This window comes from Rosa rugosa, chromosome 7, assembly GCF_958449725.1.
Source record: "Rosa rugosa chromosome 7, drRosRugo1.1, whole genome shotgun sequence".
NCBI lineage: Eukaryota > Viridiplantae > Streptophyta > Magnoliopsida > Rosales > Rosaceae > Rosa > Rosa rugosa.
Genome location: NC_084826.1, coordinates 898,688 through 922,553, shown reverse-complemented (window position 1 = coordinate 922,553; position 23,866 = coordinate 898,688). Strand labels below are relative to the sequence as shown.

Sequence of the window (23,866 nt, the reverse complement as noted above, 5' to 3'; positions counted from 1 at the left end):
CTAAATATAGAGAGCGAGATGATGGTCTCTATTTTTTTTGTTAATTCAAAAGATTTAATTTAAGTTGTTATGTTAAATTCATTTAAACCATTTTATTTTTTCATTCAATAAATTATTTAAATTCAAAACTAGATAAACAGAGAGAAATTGATGCACACGTCTTTTTTTTTGAATAGAAGTTGATTGTTATTCAATAAATCAACAGCCAATTGGCCATAGCTTACAAAACTTACATAAGCAGTCCGGCAAGAAAATCCGGAAAACCTATCCAAGCTAAAGCAAACTAATTAAAATCAATGGGAAGCTCACATTGAAGCAAGCCTGCCCAAGCATAAGAAAGTTTCGCCTCCTACGGAAAGAAATCATTCAACTAGCCCTCACTTGCCAGTCACGCAATTGTGGTACAAGCAAGAAACTAGAAACGTCATAGAAGACTCATAGAAACCTAATCACACTCAAACAAGCTTAAGACCCCAATCAAAGCAATTAAACAATAGCCAGCTCCTTCCCAGACGAGTTGGAGCTGATAGTTGCACCATCATTGTTACCTTCATCTTTCTCATTCCTCAAAGTACGCTTATTCCTTCATCCAACAGGACGGCCTTTTTTCCTTGGAGCTGTCCCTAACGAAATCGAAACCTCCACCAACTCACCAAGGTGAAATTCCGGAGGTATGAAAGCCAAACTAGGCTTAAAACTCTTCTTTTTCACACCCAAGGTAAAATATTTTCCTGAATTTACCCCAACATCCAGGCCATTTATATTGGCCCCTGCAGCAAAGTAGTCTGGCCCAGTCCCATGAAGCCCCGGCCCAATCCCATGCAGCCCCGACCCAAGGCCATGCTGAGCAATCCCAGTCAACCCTAATTCAAAATTAGGGTTTGCCGCCGAATTTTCCGGAACGCGTACAGAGCTCCTCGCGGCCGGCGAACCCGATCCCATCACCAGCGTTCCAGCCACTTCCGCCACTCCAGAAACCTCTGGCACACCTAGTCCCACCGTCGCCAGCATCTCTGGCCCAGCAACCAACCCAGAAACAGTCACTTTCGACGCCGCCAACCCACCTGGGTGTGCATCCACTGCGCGGTCCGACACCCCTAGAGCCAGCGCAGCGCGCCTCCGCCTCCAATCTGCCATCACATATACCCCCACCATGACCGAAAAAGCCACAAGCCGCACACAGCCCATGACATTTTTCATACTGGAGTTCCACCACCACCGAGACCGTCGAAGAGAATTGAAAGGTCCGCCGCGCCCAAATCCTCCGTCGAACGTCCTGTACCACACGGATCCTCTGAATCGGATCCTTCCGCTGCACCGCCCCCTGATCAACCCGAACGAAGGAACCCAGGGCTCGTCCAATTAGGGTTAAGGCCTTCTCGTTGCGCATAGCAATGCGCAACCCCTTCACCGCCACCCAAACCTCCAGGAGATGCAATGGAGCCGCCCCGAGATCTGAAACGCCATCATAGTCTGCTAGCAGCAACATAGAGTTGTTGTAAAACCATGGACCGCTTGAGAGAATCCGATTCTTCACTTCACTATCCTTGAATTGGAAGACAAAGATATCCTCCTCCTCCTGCCGGATCAGAACTCTCTCCTTCAACCCCCAAACGTTGGAGATCGCCGCCGAGAATGACGGGATCACCACCGTCTTCTTGGATAAAAGCCGACCGCAAAGGTAGAAGAATGAATCATGGATTGCATCCTCTCCTCCAACAAGGCTCACCATGGCCTCCTCAGAAAGTGCAGGAGGAGCCACCGTGTTCTCCTCCGCCATCGCGCCGCAACTCGATCAATGGTACGGCTAGGGCAGAGAAACCCTAGCAGAGCAAAGTCGACAGTGTTGAAGAGGGAAGTATCCTTTTTTGATGCACACGTCTTTGAAAAGTGGCTAGCCAAAATAGCATTTTAGCTAACATTTAGAGCATCTTTAGCAATGCTAGCCATTTTTGAGTCAAATTTTAGCTAAAGTAGCTAAAAAGTCATTTTAGCTAGCCACTCTAGAATTACGTCTGCATCAATGCTCTCTATTTTAGCTAGTTTTGAATTTATATTATTTTTTAAATGAATATTAAATAGTTTAAATGTATTTATAAATTACATAAAATAACTTAAAATGAATGTTTTAAATTATAGAGAGCCTTAGAGCCTCATCCCGCTCTCTATATTTAGAAACGAGATAGCTAAAAGTTATAATAGAGAGCCACTTAGGAGTCTGGTGCAGCTGCTAAAATAGATAAAAAGCTAAACATGCTCTCCAAAATAGTTAAGAAGCCATAATAGAGAGTCTGCTAAAGATGCTCTTAGATGCTCTAAATTACTTTGCTAAAGTTAATTTTGGCTAATAATTGACTAATAAATAGCTAGCATTGCTAAAATGTTCTAAAATACTATGTTGAAGTTAATTTTTGATGCAAACTTAGCTACAATATATATGAATATTAATTTAGCAACTTTTTCAGAGATGCTCTTAGAATATATGAAAGAATAGTAGTATACTAGTACATACCCTTGGAGGCCTCAATGGCGTGTGATCTTGATCAATTGGTTCTCCATATGGATTTCTATTCATTGGGAAGCCAAACATTCCCTGCTGATCGAAAATGGCTTTTTAGATATCTAGTTAATTGAGTTTTATGAAAATTATGAAAAATAAAGAGCAGATATTTGTTTTAGCTAGATCAATGAGACACATCAAAGGTGCTACTTCTATCGTCACGGACTCAATTCAAATCATCATTATTAGTTCCTTATTTCAATAACCCTCAAATGTCCAATTGCTACGTTAAATTAAAAAATTAGAAAGTATAATATATGGAGGATAAAACGGTAACTTAAGTACATAGAAAATAAAATGAAAACACAAGGATAAAAGAAATATAATGTGGGTTTAGTTTCAAATTAAAGTAACTCCACTTAAGTTTTTAGATGCCTTGTAGTTTGAGAAAAAAAATAAAACTTAATAAAAGTAGTTACCAATTGTACAGAGCTGCTCATCTAAACGACATCTTTTAGAGACAGTAAGAGACAAGTGCATCTGATGGTGAGGATAAGTACACATATTTAAATTGTTATAATTTCAGCATTTAAATTTAATACATGTGGTTGAGATCCACTTGTCTCTCACAGTTAGGGCTGTCAATTCCGACACGACCCGATAACACGACTCGAAACCCGCACGAAATAAAGCGGGTTGAACCCGCACGATGAAAAAGCGGGTCAGCCATGGGTCAACCCGTCATGACCCATTTAATAAATGGGTCGGCCACGGGTCAACCCGCCAACACGAAGTGAACCCGTATAACCCGATTATGCTATACTTCATCCTGAAATTTTAGACGTTGGGAGTATTTGATCATAGGATTAGACAATTTGAAATATTTTGCTTTATAATTATTGGATTTAATTATTTATGAATTATATATAATTATTTATATTCTTCGTCTTGTGGAGTTTTTAGTGAATTTAATCAATTTATGCATTTTTTTAGTTAAATGGGTTAAGCGGGTTGGAAACGGGTAACCCGTTTAATAAATATGTTGAGTTTGAGTTTAAATTTTTGACACGATTATTAAATGGGTTGGGTTTGGGTTTGTATCTTGCGACACGACAAATACCTTGACCCGACACGAACCCAACTCGACACGACCCATTGACAGCCCTACTCACAGTCCCTAAATTGTCCCTCATGTGAACAAGACTAACCAATTGTATATATAAAAAATAAATTAAGAAAAAAAGCCAATGAACACGTGCGTGAGCACATATGAAGAGGCTAGTATTCAATTAAATCCAAAATATGTCAATATAGATTGGTTAGAGTCGAATGAGCTAGACATACGTGTTGGTTTGATGTATAACCATAAATGGGGTCGTTTAATTAGTCACAAAAAAGAAAAGGAAAAACAAAAAGAAGCATTACAACGTAGAGTTTGAATCATCAATCTTCCAATTACTTTTTTTAATATTATCACTTCATTCCTTTTATCTTTTGGCCGGCTTAAACTGACACATTTCTTGTTCTACATGGTGATCAATTGGCATGTTTTGGAATTGCTTGATGTACAGATACGCAAGACATGAAGCTAGAGATAACACTAATTAAAAAGAGTTACAATGTTTTTTGAAAGATAAAAATAGATATCTTTCTCGAATTTTCATTAAAAAGTTTCAGTGTCTTTTAACGAATTAGAATCTTCCACATAAACACCGCTGGATATGTAATTGATGATCAAACTTGTAATGATCATATGGAGAAACTATTAACGTCCAATAGCATTTTCTAAACACGAAACTAAGTTTAAAAAACCCTAGCTATCATCCACTCAAAAAAAATCATATATATATATATATATATATATATATATATATATATATATATATATATATATATATAATGGCTGACAAGCAATGTTAACGCAACAAGATATGATTTCAAAAGTTATAGACATATCGAAAAAAAAAACTTATATGTTGGGAAGAACAATACATACTTGTTGATCACTAGACATATTTGCGACTGGAGTTTGATTTAGATCTACGTCTAATGCCTGATTTTTCTGCAATCCTTGAGACTGGATTGCTTGTGGCAGCCTATATGCGATTAATCAAATATGGAGTTGGTGAATTGTACTAATTTCCATATTAAGTTTCTTCCTTTTAAAATTAGGGGGAAACAACAGGTAGAATGCATTTAAATTTTAACTTGGAAATTACAAGGTACAATGTATCATTTGAAATCCATATAGGTGTTATCCTTGATTCCATATGAATACAAATATCTATATATGAAAAGGATATATTCAAGCAAATTTACTATAGACATACCAACAGGGTGGAACTACCCTGGAGTTGCCAAACACGTTTTAAATGTGAAATAAAGGTACAATGTAACATTTGATAAAGTCCATATATAAATAGTATGCGCATGTTTTTTTTTTCCCTTTCATTCCATGTAAATGCTACATAGTGAAACATTCTATTCAAAAAAGTTTACTAGAAATCTGCAAATATCCACCAACCTCCACCACAAAAAAAAAAAAAAAAAAAAAAAAAAAAGAAGACATACATTCATCCAATCTATTAAATGCTGCACCAATTTTTTTTTGAATCAAAAGAGGTCAATCAAATATTATAATTCAGCAAGCAGTATCAAAAACGACACACCCCAGAAGGGCCGAGAGAAAGTGTCGTCTTTTAGGACATACAAAGAACCTATTCTAACCAATTAGAACCTTGCACTCCCGGGCACACCTACCTTTTAGAAAGTTCACGTACCATTATTCTAACAAAGACCAAGATGGTCAGAAGCAGTTTAAATAAAATTAACAACCGAGCAACTGGCCATTGCACTCTTCCAACACTCATAAAAAGAAAAAATTGGTCATAACTTCCTTTAAAAAAGAAGGAAGAGTGACTAAAACAAAAATACAAAATAAAATAACCGGAGAAGCCTTAAGGGCCTTTTGGACCCGAATTCTAGTCCCACAACTAGAGCTGCCACTTGGTTTGGTAATTACCAAACCGATCGAATACCAACCGATACTTTAGGTTTGATAAACCGACTTTTTGGTAATCGAGACCGATAAAACCGAAATCAAAAATTACCGAAAAGGTAGGTTTGGTTTTGGTAAATACCGAATCTACCGATTATCTAAATATTAGCTTTATATACTATGGTTTTCAATACACGTACATGTATATTAAGAAATAAACTTAAAATTTTTCATAATAGTATGAACATTACTCAATATACTACATTAATAGTACATGTAGTTTGAGTAACCTAGTCCAAGATGGTTAAATAACCTAGTTTTATTGAAAATGGCTAAAATTTGATATCATATATACAAAAGAAAGCTATGATTAGTAGATGAATATGAAGTTTACAGTTATAAAATTGAAAAACCTAATTTTGTTCATTCTAATTTATATTACAAAGAATTAGTTGTTATAAAGTTGGTAATACCGAAAACCGAAATACCGAATTTGGTAGACATGATTAAAAACCAAAAATTTTGGTTGGTAATTAGTAGCTCAATGTTGAAACCGAAAGCTTTGATTTTGAAGTTGGTAATACCTATAACCGATTCGAACCGACCGAGTGACAGCCCTACCCATAACCCATAAACCAGAAACAGGCCCAAGAAGCCCAAATCATGAAAATTCTATGGGCACCCCACAACCACTTCCCAGAACTTTCAGGCCACCGGCATCGTGAGTCTGCGATGCCACTGCAAGACACCCTCCACAGAGAGCTTGCACAACCGCCGAAAATCTTCCACCACCGTACCTCGTGCCGCCGCTGAAAAGCTTCGGCGTCTTAAGGCTTTAGATTCTATCTTAATGGCTGTCCACTTACAAAGTTGAGGTTTACTTCTTGGAACCCTCATTGTTTGCTTGTGAATATATATATATATATTAGAGGACGACAATAAGAGCAACTCCAACAGCTTCTCTATAATTTTTGTATTATAAGGAAGTAAAAGTCAAAGCTTTAAGCAATTTTTCTTCTTCAACTCCAACAGATTCCCTAGTTTACAGCAATCTCTAAAATCTCCAAATTCTTCCTTAAAATTTTAGAGATTGCTGTAAATTTAGGGAATTTTGTTTTCTCTCTCCTCACTTTCCTTAAAATGGAGATAGTTATAGGGAATCTGTTGGAGCAAAAGAGGCTCATTTTTCCCTAAAATAGAGAAAAACTAAAATATGGGGAAGCTGTTGGAGTTGCTCTAAATAAAGAGCTATCATAAGACACACAGACACAGATATATATCCAACACATACCAGGCCTAAATATTATGTGTGTCAAAAAAGTCAAATACCATTACTTCAGAGGGGTAGCATGTAATGCATGAATTTAGATAAACTTTATCTATAAACGGCACATATCATGTTTTATATTTTACGCGTGTTAAGAATTTCTTTACACTATTGTCTGAGAAGGTTAACATGCAATGGATGAATGTTCCAAGTGTCATAAAGATCCTAATGACTTTGTGCCTTCTATTTCCGGGAGCTTATGCCGATCTAAGCCTGAAATTTTAGGTAATTTTCATCAGTCCGGCGGAGGGAGAAGAGGGGTTGAGAACAATGAGAAGGAAATCAAGGGATACATCATGACCCTTTCCTTTAGAATGGAGTTGCACAACAAAATCTATTAATGATGATAAAAACTAAATTAACATACATACATAAGCAGGCGACATCTACATTAATTATCAAAAATATGCATACAACTGAAAGCTCGATCTCGTACGGTTAGTTGGCTATAGGCCTATAGCCTAAACATATATGATAAGTTTATATAATCTACTCACCTTTGACTGATCACTGGTCTCTATAGGAACTCCACCGCTGTGTTTCGAGTCTGCCTATAAGGAATGCATGGCAAAGATAGATATGAAGCACCTTGAACATGCAGCAAAAGTAAAGTGACATATAGGCATAATTAAACTTTTTTTTTCTTTTTCTAATCGGAAATATTGCTTTCTTATTTTACTCATTGGGCACCATCCTGGATATGGACAAACATGCAAAATGAAAATGCCAAATGTACCAGTGTAGTTCCAGTTGGCACATATAACATCTCTAATAAAGCTTGCATGTATTATTACTAATTTCAATTTATATCATTATTATTAACGATGTTAATTAGACAAATCGCTCAACCGATATATTGCATTTTCTTTTTATGAGCGTGTTATGGACTATTTTTTTTTTTAGATTTAGTTTGGCAGTGTTTTGTGCTACTTTTATCATCGATTACTATAATATAGATCAATTAGTAGTACCCAATTATCATTCTCATAAGTTAGAAGGTACGTTCCTAGAGAGAATTTGGTTTGATGACCTTCATATTTCCGGTATCAAAATATCTTCATACCACTTTGTCTCAAAAAAGAACTAAAAAATTAATACTCTACATAATGATGGACAACTCTCAGTGAACCTACTTCTTCACTCGCTCACGTGAATAACATATTTCAACATTTTTGATCTTCATAATCCAAACCCTCTACTTAGAAGTTAGAACATAGAGGTGGTAGGTGGCCATAAAATATTCAGACAATAACATAATTATAAAAATTGAAATTATTTTGTTTCTCCTTTTGGTTGCTTTGGACGATGAAGCCCAGATAAAAGCAAAAAAGAAAAAGAAGGCCCACATACATATCATCTCGATCGGGCCAGTGGAGAAGTCCAATAAACCCAGTCCAAATCATGGAGGGAAAACTTGATCACGTCGGTTCATGATTCTGCGAAAGGCGGTTAGCGCAGACCGAGAGCTCTACAAATAGAGGGTACATAATCATATACCTGTTAAGTCTTTTTTGGAATCAAAAACCTGAGTTCTTGCTGAAACCCTCCTAGGCTCCGTTCTTTGTTTTCGTTTTTAGGGTTTTTTGAGTAATGTCGCAGCCCAACTTGGGCGGCGGTGCGGAGGCGCACGCCCGGAGCAAGCAGTATGAGTATCGGGCCAACTCAAGCCTGGTACTGACCACGGACTCTAGACCACGTGACATGCACGAGCCAACCGGCGAGCCGGAGTCCCTGTGGGGAAAGATTGACCCTAAGAGCTTCGGCGACAGAGCGTACAGGGGAAGACCGGCGGAGATGGACGACGAGATTAGCAAGTCGTCGAAGAGGAAGAAGGAGCGTGATGCCGAGGCTGAAGCCGAGCCTGGTTCACTTGGCCGGAAACGGCGTCGGATTAAGGAGCAGAGCGTGCTGAATGACGAAGAGGAAGGTGTGTATCAGCCTAAGACGAGGGAGACGCAGGCGGCGTATGAGGCTTTGCTTGGTGTGATTCAGGAACAGTTGGGTGGTCAGCCGCCGAGTATAGTCGGTGGCGCGGCGGATGAGGTCTTGGCTGTGTTGAAGAATGAGAATTTGAAGAATTCGGAGAAGAAATCGGAGATTGAGAAGTTGTTGAACGCTATACCGGATTCAGTGTTTGATCTTTTTGTGAGGATTGGGGCTAGGATTACTGATTACCAAGATGGGAGTGATGCTAGTGGGGCTAATGGGGACGAAAGGCTTGATGATGTGGGCGTTTCGGTTGAGTTTGAAGAGAATGAAGACAATGAGGAGGGAAGTGATGTTGATTTGGTGCAGGAGGAGGAGGATTCTGATGTGGAGGAAAGAGCCGGGTTCGGGGCTATGCAAGTGGGTAAGGGGATTGATGATGTCGAAATGCAGGAAGCCAAGGAGGGTGTGAGGCTTAATGTGCAGGACATTGATGCTTATTGGCTTCAGAGGAAGGTTTCGGAAGCTTTCGACAAACAGATGGATGCAGAGCAGTGCCAGAAGATTGCTGAAGAGGTTCTGGGGATATTACCTCAAGGTAACGATATTAATGTCGAAAATAAGCTGGTGCAGTACCTTGATTATAAGAATTTTGATCTAATTAAGTTTCTGTTGCTAAACCGATTGAAGATTTTCTGGTGCACCCGTTTGGCACGAGCTGAAGGCGAGGATGAGAGAAAGAGAGTCGAGGAGGAGATGTTGCATGTGGGGTTGGCATCGATTGTGGACCAGTTGCATGCCACAAGGGCTAGTGCAAAGGAGAGGCAACAGAACTTGGAGAGGGGTATTAGAGAAGAGGCTAGAAAATTGAAGAGCAGTGGTGGAGATGGGGACGTGGCTAGTCTTGTTGGTAGAGATGGTGATAATGGTTGGTGGAATAACCAGTCTCAGCTGCTTGATCTTGAAAGCCTTGCACCTAGACATTTGGTGCCGAACAAATGCACGCTTCCGGATGGGTCTTACAGATCTCATTCAAGGAAGGGAGTTGAAGAAGTTCATGTGCCTGCAATGAAGCCTAAACCATTTGGTGCTAATGAGAAACTTGTGAAAATATGTGATATGCCAGAATGGGCTCGACCAGCATTCAAAGGAATGACTCAGTTGAACAGGGTACAGAGTAAACTTTATGAGGCTGCTTTCCAGAAAGCAGACAATATCCTCTTATGTGCTCCTACTGGGGCAGGGAAAACTAATGTAGCTGTTCTCACTATCCTTCAACAGTTTGCACTTAACATGAATGAGGATGGCTCAATTAACCACAATGCTTATAAGATTGTATACGTTGCTCCTATGAAAGCTCTTGTTGCTGAAGTTGTTGGCAACTTGTCTAGTCGTTTGCAAGAGTATGGCGTCACGGTGAGGGAGCTAAGTGGTGACCAGACACTGACTCGCCACCAAATTGAAGAGACACAAATCATTGTCACCACTCCTGAGAAGTGGGATATCATTACTAGAAAGTCCGGAGATCGTACTTACACACAACTCGTGAAACTTCTAATCATTGATGAAATTCATCTTCTCCATGACAGTAGAGGCCCTGTTATTGAAAGCATTGTTGCAAGAACTCTTAGGCAGAGTGATACCACTAGAGATCATATTCGGTTGGTGGGATTATCTGCCACACTCCCTAACTATGAAGATGTAGCGTTGTTCTTACGTGTTGATTTTGATAAGGGCCTGTTTCATTTTGACAATAGTTACAGGCCTGTCCCTCTGTCTCAACAGTATGTTGGAATCACAGTAAGGAAGCCATGGCAGAGGTTTCAATTGATGAATGATCTCTGCTATGAAAAGGTGATGGCTGTAGCTGGAAAACATCAAGTTCTTATTTTTGTGCACTCGAGGGCAGAAACAGCCAAGACTGCTCGTGCTTTACGAGATACTGCACTTGCTAATGACACCCTTGGTAGATTTTTGAAAGAAGACAGTGCAAGCAGGGAAATTCTTCACACTCATACTGAATTGGTCAAGAGCAATCATCTCAAAGAACTTCTACCATATGGTTTTGCGATTCATCATGCTGGGTTGAACAGAGCTGACCGCCAGCTGGTTGAGGATCTCTTTGCTGATGGGCATGTTCAAGTTCTGGTCTCAACTGCAACACTTGCTTGGGGTGTGAATCTGCCGGCTCATACTGTGATAATCAAAGGGACCCAGGTTTATGATGCAGAAAAGGGAGCATGGACTGAACTAAGTCCTCTTGATGTTATGCAGATGTTGGGTCGTGCAGGAAGACCTCAGTACGATTCATATGGAGAAGGGATAATCATTACTGGGCACACTGAACTGCAATACTATCTTTCTATGATGAACCAACAACTTCCTATTGAAAGTCAATTTGTGTCCAGATTGGCAGATCAATTGAATGCTGAAATTGTTCTTGGAACTGTTCAAAATGCTCAACAAGCTTGTCACTGGTTGGAGTACACTTACCTGTATATTCGCATGATAAGGAATCCTACGCTCTATGGTTTGGAAGCTAATGTTCTCACCAGAGATCATACATTGGAGGAGAGGCGAGCTGATTTGGTAAGCATCACTACACTAGTATTTTACTTTTTTACTATCCCAAACAGATCTGTTTGTCATTTGATTGTTGTAGCCATATTAGTTATAATAGTATTATTAGCTATCTTTTAATTATAGGACGATGAACAGGAAACAGGTGCATGTCAATACTGTGGATTTATTATGCACTGGGGATCACTGATAGACAAAGCATTAGGTGGCTTGGTATTGGCAAAAATAGAATTAGGACTTGGTTCTGCACCAACAGGTGCACAGGGTATCACTGATAGACAAAGAAACATTGGGTGGCTTGGTATTGTCAAAAAGGATATTAGGAAGTCGTTCTGCATCATTATTAGATGGCATTTTAGTCTATATGGCTTGACCCCTTTGATGATTTACAGTCCTCTTGCTTCTTAGATGTTTTACTCCTGGTATTCTCAATTTGATATTAGTAGAACTGTAGAAGTTAATTGATTTATGGTCTTGCTGGTTTGTATCTGGTGATTCTGGTCACTGTTAATTATCCTAAATGTATGACATTTGCAGTACTTATTTTTTGTGTGTTCTGTATCTCTTATGGATTCTCATGTAGTTAACCTTTACTTTTCACAGATCCATTCTGCTGCAACCATCTTGGGGAAGAACAATTTGATCAAGTATGACAGAAAAAGTGGATATTTCCAGGTCACAGACTTGGGTCGCATTGCTAGCCATTACTACATAACTCATGGGACAATATCGACATATAATGAGCATTTGAAACCAAATATGGGGGATATTGAGCTTTATCGATTGTTCTCACTCAGTGAAGAGTTTAAGTACGTCATAGGAAAGGGGAGGCTTCTCTCTATGGCTGGGCGTACTCAACTTGTGCAATCTGTTTTTCAAAGTATGCTTCTTCATAGTTTTTCAGTGTATCAATGGCCTGCCTACCTTGTGAAGAAGTTATCTACTTGGGCGCGTAATTTTATATGGTCCGGAAATATTGAGACTCGGAAAATTGTCACTGTTGCTTGGACTCAAGTTTGTGCTCCGAAAAAAGAGGGCGGGGTTGGTATTCGTGACCTGGCAACTCTTAATTCTGCGGCTGTTCTAAGGTTTGCATGGAACTCTTTCACTTCTTTGAATCAATGGGGTGATTATATGCGAACTCGTTACCCTATTGTATCTAGTTCCAAAGTGAGTTATCGCAAATCATCAATCTGGCCAGGCTTCCGTTCTATTGCTCTTCATATCACCCACAATTGTCGTTGGATTATTGGAGATGGTCGTTCAGTGTCCTTTTGGAAAGATAAATGGCTTCAGGATCCAATTTTGAAAATTTTGGGTTTTTTCGACTGGTCAGGATTCAGTGATTTACGAGTGGCAGATTTCATCTCAGATCAGTCTTGGCAGTTCCCCTCTTTTTTCCTAGATACCTTTCCAGACTTGTACAGAAAAATTTCTGATATTTGTCTCCCTTTAGACACAGAACCTGATATGCTAATTTGGGAGTCTACAGCCTCTGGAGAGTTATCTTTCACTAACTCTTATAACTTGTTTAGACGTCACTTTATTTTGAGAGACTGGGCTTCTACTATTTGGCATTCCTTCATTCCTCCGCGCTATTCTTTCTTGGCTTGGAGGATTCTCCTTGATCGCTTGCCCACTGATGATCGGTTGAAAAGAGGCGGGATTCCGGTTGTGTCCATCTGCCAATTATGCAACAGTTCGGCAGAGTCAGCGTTGCACCTATTTTTACATTGTCCTTTTTCCCAACATCTTTGGGGATGGCTGGCAACTCAGTTTGGAACCTCACTTCCTGCTTATAGCTCTCTGTTGGATTTTTGGGTTGGCTTTTGTCACAAGGTTTTCTCCCCTCAGCTTTATAATTTGTGGTTGGCAGCTGGCTTGCTTACTTTCATGGAAATTTGGAAGGCGCGAAATAGACTCAGGTTTGATGATCGATCTCCTATCTTTTCTACACTGTGCTGTTCAATTATGGCATGGCTTCGGCAATTTGGTTCCCTTGTTCCTGGTCACTTTAAGGGCGTCCTTGATTCCTGACTATTATCCTCCCTTGGGGTGTGCCCCAAGCCCCGTAATGCGCCCAAGATTCAACGTGTCATATGGCATCCCCCCCTCTTTCCTTGGGTCAAAGTTAACACTGATGGTCTGGCGAAAGGTAATCCTGGTCCTGCAGCTTGTGGGGGAGTCTTTCGTGATGCCTCTGGGGTTTATTTAGGGAGTTTTTGCCAACCTCTTGGTCGCAATTCATCCTTCTATGCTGAACTTTGTGCGGTTATTGTGTCTATTGAAGTTGCTTTCACCAGAGGTTGGACTACTCTGTGGTTGGAAAGCGATTCTACTAGTGTTTTAGCATCTCTTTCCTCCATTTCTTTCTCTCCTCCATGGGACTTGAGAGTTAGATGGCAAAACTGCCTGAAGAACATTCAACAAATGCAATTTCGGAGCACTCATATTTTTAGGGAAGGGAATGCAGCTGCTGATAAGATGGCAAACTTAGGTGTTTCAAAGCACTCATTTACTTGGTATCCTAGCCCTCCTGCAGAGCTTCACAGGTACTTGCAGGCTGATTTTTTGGGACTCCCAAATTATCGCTTCACAGGTTGCTGAGATGTTTATGTTGGCCTGTCATATTCATATTCAGAGGCTTCCTTCCCAGGAACCCCAGGAATTTGTGCGCAAAGTTAGCTTCATCAGCATCTACATGAAGACCAGGACAGTGCAGCTAATTTCTTGTCTCTACTTTTAGATCTTCATATTCATAGGGAAGGCAATTCAGTGGCAGATTGCTTGGCGATTTTGGGATCGACTTTTCCTTCTCTTTGCTGGCTCCCTACGCCTCCAATGGAGACTTTTTCTAAGCTTCGTAATGATGCCTTAGGAGTCCTCCATTATCGTTGATTTGGTTGAATTTTTCTCTTTTGTTTTCTTTTTATGGGAAAGGTTTTGGTCTAGTCCCTCTTTCCCTTTTGTAATTTTTCTCTTTTTCAATAATTTAATCCGGGCGTGGGGCTGAGCCTCCCAGTTAGGCTGGGTTCCAAACCCCTTCTAAAAAAAAAAAAAAAAAAAAAAAAAAAAAGTATGTCACTGTGCGGCAGGATGAAAAGATGGAACTAGTAAAACTATTGGAACGTGTTCCCATTCCGGTCAAGGAGAGCCTGGAAGATCCCAGTTGCAAGATCAATGTTTTGCTGCAAGCATATATTGCACAGCTGAAGTTTGAAGGGTTTTCGTTGACACAAGATATGGTTTACATTACACAGGTTTGTATTCTTTGTCTTTGCTCTTTTTCCTTTCCGTCTTCTTTTTGAGTTACCGTTAATTGTTAGCATGTGTTGTTGGATTTGTTTGTTTTTCTTAGCTTTTATTTATTTCTCTTTGATTTCTCTTGGGCAGAGTGCTGGGCGTCTTGTACGAGCTCTTTTCGAGATCGTTTTGAAACGAGGATGGGCTCAACTTGCAGGCAAGGCTTTGAACTTGTGTAAAATGGTTAGCAAGAGGATGTGGAGTGTCCAAATGCCGCTTCGCCAATTCCATGGAATAACAAAAGATATCTTGGTGAAGTTGGAGAAGAATAATTTGGCCTGGGAAAGGTATTATGACCTCTCTTCACAGGAGCTAGGGGAGCTTATCAAGATGCCAAAGATGGGAAGAACACTTCATAAGGTCATCCACCAGTTCCCCAAATTAAACCTTGCAGCACATGTGCAGCCAATTACTCGAACTGTACTGAGGGTTGAGCTTACTATAACGCCTGACTTTCAATGGGAGGAAAAAGTTCATGGCTATATGGAGCCGTTTTGGGTACTTATGGAGGATAATGATGGGGAAAATATTCTTCATCATGAATATTTTTTGCTGAAGAAGCAGTATATTGACGAGGATCATACCTTGAACTTCACTGTTCAAATTTACGAACCCCTTCCGCCTCACTACTTCATTCGTGTTGTATCTGATAGGTGGCTTGGGTCACAGACTGTTTTACCTGTTTCTTTCAGATACCTCATCTTACCTGAAAAGTATCCTCCACCAACAGAGTTATTGGACCTGCAACCACTTCCTGTGACCGCATTAAGAAATCCGTTATATGAAGCCCTGTATCAAGATTTCAAACAGTTTAATCCTGTCCAGACTCAGGTCTTCACTGTTTTGTATAATTCTGATGACAATGCCTTGGTTGCTGCACCAACAGGGAGTGGGAAGACAATATGCGCAGAGTTTGCTGTATTGAGGAATCATCAAAAGGCCTCTGAAAGTGGCATGCGCGTTGTGTATATTGCCCCTGTTGAAGGTCTTGCCAAGGAACGGCACACTGATTGGCAAAAGAAGTTTGGAATGGGACCAAACGGTCTTAATCTTTGTGTTGTTGAATTAACAGGGGAAAGAGCCACAGATTTAAAGCTACTAGAAAAAGGTCAGATTATCATCAGCACTCCAGAGAAATGGGATGCTTTATCTCGCGGGTGGAAACAGAGAAAGCCTGTTCAGCAAGTTAGTCTTTTTATTATAGATGAACTACACTTGATTGGTGGTCAGGGTGGTTCCACATTGGAGGTAATAGTCTCTAGGATGAGACGCATGGCAAGTGAACTTGAGAACAAGATTCGTATTGTAGCGCTGTCAAGTTCTCTTGCAAATGCCAAGGATCTTGGAGGATGGATAGGGGCTACCTCTCATGGCCTTTTCAATTTTCCTCCTGGTGTGCGCCCAGTGCCAGAAATACACATTCAGGGGGTTGATATAGCTAATTATGAAGCAAGGATGCAAGCGATGACAAAACCAACGTACGCGGCAATTGTTCAACATGCCAAGAATGGAAAACCAGCTCTTGTGTATGTTCCTACAAGGAAACATGTCCAACAAACAGCTCAGGATCTAATGGATTACTCAAAAGCAGAGAGTTCAAATGCAGAGAGTGGTGGGAACCCCTCATTTCTGTTGCGGTCTCTAAAAGAGATTGAGCCTTTCATTAAGAAAATTAGCAATGAACAGTTGCGAGACGCTTTGCAGCATGGAGTGGGATTCTTGCACGAGGGACTAACCAGTGACGACCAAGACATTGTGTCAGCACTTTTTGAAGCTGAGTATATTCAATCGTGTGTCGTGAGCAGTTCATTGTGTTGGGGAGTGCCGCTGTCAGCCCATTTGGTGGTTGTGATGGGAACTCAATATTATGATGGCCGGGAAAATCTTCACACTGATTACCCAGTTGCTGATCTCTTGCAGATGATTGGTCATGCCTGTCGCCCTAAGAAAGATAATTCTGGGAAATGTGTCATCCTCTGCCATGCTCCTCGTAAAGAATACTACAAGAAGTTCTTATATGAAGCATTGCCTGTTGAAAGCCATTTGCACCATTACCTACATGACAATATAAATGCAGAAGTTGTGGCACAAGTAATTGGGAACCATGAAGGGGCTCTCCATTACCTTACGTGGACTTTTTTCTATAGGAGGCTGACACAAAATCCCAACTATTATAATCTTCAGGGAGTTACGCATGCGCATATTTCTGAGTACCTTTCAGAGCTTGTTGAAAACACACTGAGTGACCTGGAAACAAGCAAGTGTGTTGCTGTCGAGGATGGCGACGTTTCTGCCTTAAATCTTGGCATAATAGCTTCATATTATTATATCAGTTATTCTACAATTGAGCGTTTCAGTTTGTTCTTAACTTCCAAAACAAAGATGAAGGGTCTTCTTGAGATTCTAGCTCATGCTTCAGAGTATTCACAACTTTCCATGCGACCTGGAGAGGACGAGGTGATTCGAAGGTTGATTAACCACCAGAGATTTTCCTTTGAGAATCCCGACTGCACAGATCCTCACATCAAAGCATATGCTCTTCTTCAGGCTCATTTTGCAAGGCATCATGTGACTGGGAACCTATCATTGGACCAGCGTGAGGTTCTCCTTTCTGCAAGTAGGTTGCTTCACGCAATGGTTGATGTTGCTTCCACCAAGGGATGGCTAAACCTTTCTCTCCTAGCGATGGAAGTCAGCCAGATGGTCACTCAAGGGATGTGGGATCGTGACTCGATGCTTCTACAGCTTCCTCACTTGACAAGGGAGCTGGCGAAGAGATGCCAAGAATTTCCTGGAAAGAATATAGAGAGGGTATCTGATTTGGTTGACATGGAGTATGATGAGAGGCATGAACTGCTTCGGGAACTACTTCAGATGTCAGATGTACAGTTGGAGGATATTGAACAATTTTGCAAACGATTTCCCAGCATTGAAATGACATTTAAGGTGCTGGAGAGTGAGAATGTAAGAGCTGGGGAGGAAATCAGTTTGCAAGTTGATGTGGACCGTGAACATGTTGGCCCTGTTGATGCGCCGAGATATCCCAGGACCAAAGAAGAGGGGTGGTGGCTAGTAGTCGGGGATACCAATACTAACTCACTGCTTGCAATCAAGAAAGTTCCCCTACTAAAGAAGTCGAAGATCCAGCTTAGATTTTCGGCTCCTGCAGAAGCTGGAAAGAAGGCATATACACTGTATTTCATGTGTGATTCATATTTGGGGTGTGATGAGGAACATAACTTCACTGTCAATGTTAAAGAACCAGCAAGCCCTGATGAAGAAGGTGAAGACACTGAAATGAGAGGATGAAAACTTTTTTGACTTTTGTGAATATTTGCTATGATCAAATGGTTGTGAGAAACATTACGATTCTTAGGTTCGTATCAATGATGAAATGCACATGATTTTTCATGAAAAGTTGTGGTTCTTGATGTGTGAATATTTGCAATTTGTGGTGATGCAATTCCATTCATATATAAATGTCTTACATGATTTGCTTAAAATATGTGATTTATGCTGAAATTGTTCTTGGAACTGTTCAAAATGCTCAACAAGCTTGTCACTGGTTGGAGTACACTTACCTGTATATTCGGATGATAAGGAATCCTACGCTCTATGGTTTGGAAGCTAATGTTCTCACCAGAGATCATACATTGGAGGAGAGGCGAGCTGATTTGGTAAGCATCACTACACTAGTATTTTACTTTTTTACTATCCCAAACAGATTTGTTTGTCATTTGATTGTTGTAGCCATATTAGTTATTATACTTCCTTCAATTACAAGTTTGCTTCTTCTAGACTGTTCTGTTTTTTTTTTTTTTTGGATAACGTCTACACCTTTCTTATTCGATGGTTTTTATTGTGAGAGCGGCGTTTTAGAATAGAGGAGACTGGAGTAGACGAAGACGATAGAAGATATTGCTCTGTTGGTATCGAGAGAAGGGCTTGGTCTGAGTTCCGTTTGGGTCGATAGTGGGTTGTTATTGTGGTGGATTTTGAAAGGTTTACCATCGAAGGTACAGTGATTTCTATGTTTTTTGGTATTCATTGGGGTTTTTGTTGCAGTTGGGTTTGAATTGGTATGGGTTTTGATGTTTTAGGGGTGTTGTTTGTCCTCGACCTTGGGATTTCAGTGATTGATTGGAAGAGGTTCAAGGTGAGGTTTTGATCTTGGGTGACTTCAAAAGTTTGGTTTCGGGATGTTTTGCGTGTTTCTTTGTTCTGGGGTAGTGATAGTTCTTTTATTTTGATTCTGTAGGTTGTATGCAAAAGGGTGCCTGGATTGTTCTTCTGCCACTATTCCTGATTCTGTTATTTGGTGTTAGTTTGGTGTACGTATGTGAAGAACTCTTGAAGCTCCCGTCATAGTCACGTACAATAATTGGAGATAATTACAAATCGGCATCATCTGAAGCACCGAGGCATCTCAGAGAATTCCAACCCTCCTTCATTGCAGAGAATCCATTGAAAATAGCCGAGGAAGCCAACAGAGCTGTAAGCCCCTCTTTTATCTCTCTCTCTTGAGTAACGGAGTGAAAGCCTATAAATGTTTAAGCATACTGCTTCTTGCGTCTCAGAATATTACTTCTTTTTTAAAGGGATAGTTGAAGGACATAATTTGACATGTATAATGTTGGGTACCTTAATTGGCATATTGAAGTCCCTTTTCTTTTTGATAATTTCCGGTGTAGAGACGAATGTTCAATTCTTGGTATATTGGGTCTGTCAGTAGCTTTGGAAGGTGAGTTATTTTTTTTTTAACTCAATTGCTTTTGGTTTACTTGCAGCACCTGAGTACTCAATTGGTCAACAATTTAGGGTTTACTATAATCTCAAGCTAAAGCATCCCATGCTAGATATGCCCATTATCGACTATGATTTGGCGGTACTTATCCAACCGATGCTCATGATGGGAATTAGACAATTAGTATAGGAGTGGCATTCAATGTGATCTTTGCTGACCGGATGGTCACAGTTTTGCTTATTGTTCTTTTTAATTTGTATTTACTACGCTTTATTTTAATCCTGAATCACCAAACTACTTATAATGGTCATTTGTAGGCACATCAACAAAAGCATTCTTCAAGGGTGTTGATACATGGAAAAAAGGAAACTATCATGAAAAGGGTAACTCCATCTATAAACTGAAGCTGCCATGCTAATGACATCATAATTAATTCCTTTTCATTGCTTTTAGAAGAAACCCCGTTTTTGTTAATAGTTTAAGATCATTCAAGGATTATAGCATGTAAAGTCAGCTTAGTACTTCAGATTTGATTATGTCCACATCCTAAAACCACATCAGGTTTGGGATGGATTTCTGCCTTGATATATAACATTATGGGGAGAATCCATTGAAATTATAAGATTTCCAGCTTCATGTGGTTGAACTGCTCCTAAAAATACATATGTTCATATTACTAAATGTATCTCTAACATCATTTTTCCTGAATTGTAGGAAGCCGCAAAGCGACCGGAGTCAAATGGTGAGTTGATCCAATGTTTGTCAACCTGTGTACTTGCAAATACAAAACATGCCACCCCTATACTATTATATTACATTTATATTTTGTTTGGAATAAACTAAAGTGTTGGTAATTGTACTACCTGATCTCAAATCAATTGATAATAGTCCTGCTGTTTTTTCTATGGTTGACTTTCTTTCATTTAATTATTTTCTCCTTTTCTTTTTTTTGTATTTTCTTTTCGAAGGTAATTTCTGTATAAGAAATTGGAGAACTGGGAAAGAAAGAAGGAGAGAGCTGGTATGTTTATCATTTTGTTGTTTGTTTGAAATCTTTCCAGCTTTATACTGGTGCTGCACTCACACAATTCACTTTGAAAGATAGGTGTCTGTTTTTGCTTATTGCTTATATGATCATTTACAATATTATGCTTCAGGTTGGGATCCTCTTGAGGTTAATTAGTTCAAGCATCTAAGGTTCATTTAACCTTTTGCAGCATCTGTGGTATATCTGTAGCATTTGTAGGTGTAGAAATGGATCCATCTGTAGCATTCAATATGTCCAATATTTAGTGAATGTTTGACTATTGGTTCTTGGCTTCTAAAGAGTGTTTGGTTATTCCTATGAAGATTACGAGGGAAGGAAGGGAACAGAGGAGTTGAAGGCCAAAAAGGAGTATAAACTAATAAGGTAAACTAGCTCCCTTCATTATTTATTTATTTTATCATTCTTTTCTTTGGCTTCCTTTTTTTTTTTTTTTTACTGTAATTAGCTTTTCAATTTTTATTTATTTATTTTTTTAATTTTTTTTTTTCAGGTTGCAGATAGTTCTTTTTCCAGATTGAAGATTGTAATTTTTTTTTTTTTGACCATTCCAACATGCCTGCCATCTCTTTTCACCTGTGTATCTCCACCTATACTATTTTTCATTTACATTCCTTCTTTGTGGTAGTATGGCACATGTTCTTCTGTGTTTACTTATGCGATCTGTGTTTTTTATGTGTTTCACAATTTTAGCTGCGTATGAGGTGAAACCAGGACCATACTATCTCTGTCATGGACCTATAGAATGCAAAAAAGACGAGTATAATGATTGGAAAGAGACATTGGTGAACAATTGCATCTTTAGAGACACTGATGACGAAGCGGGTGTGTTGTTGCATACTTGCATTACAAGTTTACTCTGATGGGTCTTTTCTACCATGTTGTTCAACATGGGTGATGAATGCATCTTCAGTCATTCCATTTGGTTCTGTACATTGGCTGACGTTAATCATGCGATTGAAAATGCATTTCCCATGACGAACAGCATATTTTAAAAAGTTCAAAAACTCACTGTATTGATAATTTTTTGTTTTTGTTTTACTGGAGTGTCAATATTTCTTTTTACCAGTATTTGTATGTCTATAGAAAAAGAAGAAATCCAGCAGAGGGAGCTTGAGGGGTTGCTTGAAGCAAGAGCAGAAGCAGAAGCAAATAAGGCTAGCAATAACTACTGCAATGGCATAGGTTGCGAGTTTCTCATAATTGTGACCATTGCTTTCTTTCTTTTTCTTTTTGTAGTATATCACTCCTCTTTTACTTTGTAAAGCACCCAAGATATACCACGAGATCACGAGATGAAAAGTGTTTGTGATCGGTCCGAGTACCAATCTTTTATGTGTTATGCAGTCTGTTAATCAGGACTCATCAAGCGAGGAAGATGAATTTTCGAGTTGTTCAAGAAACAAGAAATCCATTTTTTCGATATAGACCTTATTACTTAAATCCAAGTGTTATGTTCTTTCTTTCTTCTGAAAAATTTAATGGTCAACGTACTTAAAGTCTTGCTGTGTACCATAACTATATCAGACTCTTCTGAAATGATAAGTTCTTAATGTGTTCACAAAGTTTAGAGACTCGGATATGTTAATGATATATTTCTGCATTTTCTGTAGAGTTTGATAAGTTTTCTTGGATTTCTATTTATTACCAGCGAGTATTCTTTCTTTTCAGCTGCAATCATAGTACTGTCACTACTGCGTTCATATTTGATCACTGAGATCCTTTATCTGTTGTATATTTTTAGCAATACCTTTTCTGCTATCACATCAGTGAAATTCAATATAAACCACCCATTTGAGATTAGTGCAGAAATCAAAGTTCCCAAGTTATCATGGAGGGTCTGTGCCATACATTAGTTTTCTGCATGCATTTTGTTATCATTATGACCAGTCTCTTGATCTTGACAGATGAATGCATTCAGTTTATTGCCATGCTTCAACTGGCTGAATGAACTCATCTACAAGCTTTACATACAAAATTTTGTCCCGCAGCAATGCGCGGGTGTCATTTCTAGTAATAGTATTATTAGCTATCCTTTTAATTATAGGACAATGAACAGGAAACAGATGCACGTCAATACTGTGGATTTATTTTGCACTGGGGATCACTGATAGACAAAGCATTAGGTGGCTTGGTATAGGCAAAAATAGAATTAGGAATTGGTTCTGCACCAACAGGTGCATGTCAATCCCGTCGGTTTATTATGCACAGGGTATCACTGATAGACAGAGAAATTAGGTGGCTTGGTATTGTCAAAAACAGTATTAGGAAGTCGTTCTGCACCATTATTAGATAGCATTTTAGTCTATATGACTTGACCCCGTTGATGATTTATGGTCCTTGATACATTTTTGCTTCTCAGATGTTTTACTTCTGATATTCTCAATTTGATATCAGTAGAAGTTAATTAATTTATGGTCTTGCTGGTTTGTATCTGGTGATTCTGGTCACTGTTAATTATCCTAAATGCATGACATTTGCAGTACTTATTTTTTGTGTGTTCTGTATCTCTTATGGATTCTCATGTAGTTAACCTTTACTTTTCACATATCCATTCTGCTGCAACCATCCTGGAGAAGAACAATTTGATCAAGTATGACAGGAAAAGTGGATATTTCCAAGTCACAGACTTGGGTCGCATTGCTAGCCATTACTACATAACTCATGGGACAATATCAACGTATAATGAACATTTGAAGCCAACTATGGGGGATATTGAGCTTTATCGATTGTTCTCACTCAGTGAAGAGTTTAAGTATGTCACTGTGCGGCAGGATGAAAAGATGGAACTAGTAAAACTATTGGAACGACGTGTTCCCATTCCAGTCAAGGAGAGCCTGGATGATCCCGTTGCAAGATCAATGTTTTGCTGCGAGCATATATTGCACAGCTGAAGTTTGAAGGGTTTTCATTGACACAAGATATGGTTTACAACTTTACATTACACAGGTTTGTATTCTTTGTCTTTGCCCTTTTTCCTTTCTGTCTTCTTTTTGAGTTACCGTTGGTTGTCAGCATATGTTTTACTTCAATTGGATTTGTTTGCTTATCTTAGCTATTATTCATTTGTCTCTTTGATTTCTCTTGGTCAGAGTGCTGGGCGTCTTTTATGAGCTCTTTTCGAGATTGTTTTGAAACGAGGATGGGCTCAACTTGCAGACAAGGCTTTGAACTTGTGTAAAGTGGTTAGCCAGAGGATGTGGAGTTCCATGGAATAACAAAAGATATCTTGGTGAAGTTGGAGAAGAATAATTTGGCCTGGGAAAGGTATTATGACCTCTCTTCACAGGAGCTAGGGGAGCTTATCAAGATGCCAAAGAAGGGAAGAACACTTCATCCACCAGTTCCCCAAATTACTCGAACTGTATTGAGGGTTGAGCTTACTATAACACCCGACTTTCAATGGGAGGACAAAGTTCATGGCTGTGGAGCCGTTTTGGGTA

At 39.4% G+C, this 23,866-nt stretch overlaps 1 protein-coding gene and 1 long non-coding RNA gene across 2 annotated transcripts; both read left to right on the top strand.

Annotated features, from left to right (window-relative positions):
• The first annotated feature begins 8,415 nt into the window (after positions 1–8,415).
• LOC133723868 (DExH-box ATP-dependent RNA helicase DExH12-like) lies at positions 8,416–18,102 on the top strand. The gene is made up of 4 exons (XM_062150741.1): positions 8,416–11,340; positions 11,935–12,144; positions 14,409–14,591; positions 14,725–18,102. Exons 1-4 carry the CDS (start codon positions 8,416–8,418, stop codon positions 17,941–17,943), a joined length of 6,537 nt encoding a protein of 2,178 aa, XP_062006725.1. The 3' UTR covers positions 17,944–18,102.
• A 373-nt stretch (positions 18,103–18,475) lies between these two features.
• On the top strand, positions 18,476–19,102 carry LOC133723953 (uncharacterized). Its single transcript, XR_009853361.1, has 3 exons — positions 18,476–18,650; positions 18,735–18,790; positions 18,893–19,102. It is a non-coding gene; the product is annotated as an uncharacterized LOC133723953 (long non-coding RNA).
• The last annotated feature ends 4,764 nt before the right edge of the window (positions 19,103–23,866 follow it).

Bases quoted from the DNA above. Each gene is read 5' to 3' on its own strand.
- LOC133723868 (XM_062150741.1), top strand. From the start codon at position 8,416: ATGTCGCAGCCCAACTTGGGCGGCGGTGCGGAGGCGCACGCCCGGAGC. The intron at 11,341-11,934 runs GTAAGCATCACT...TACTTTTCACAG, and splicing joins AGGAGAGGCGAGCTGATTTG to ATCCATTCTGCTGCAACCAT. The intron at 14,592-14,724 runs GTTTGTATTCTT...TCTCTTGGGCAG, and splicing joins ATATGGTTTACATTACACAG to AGTGCTGGGCGTCTTGTACG.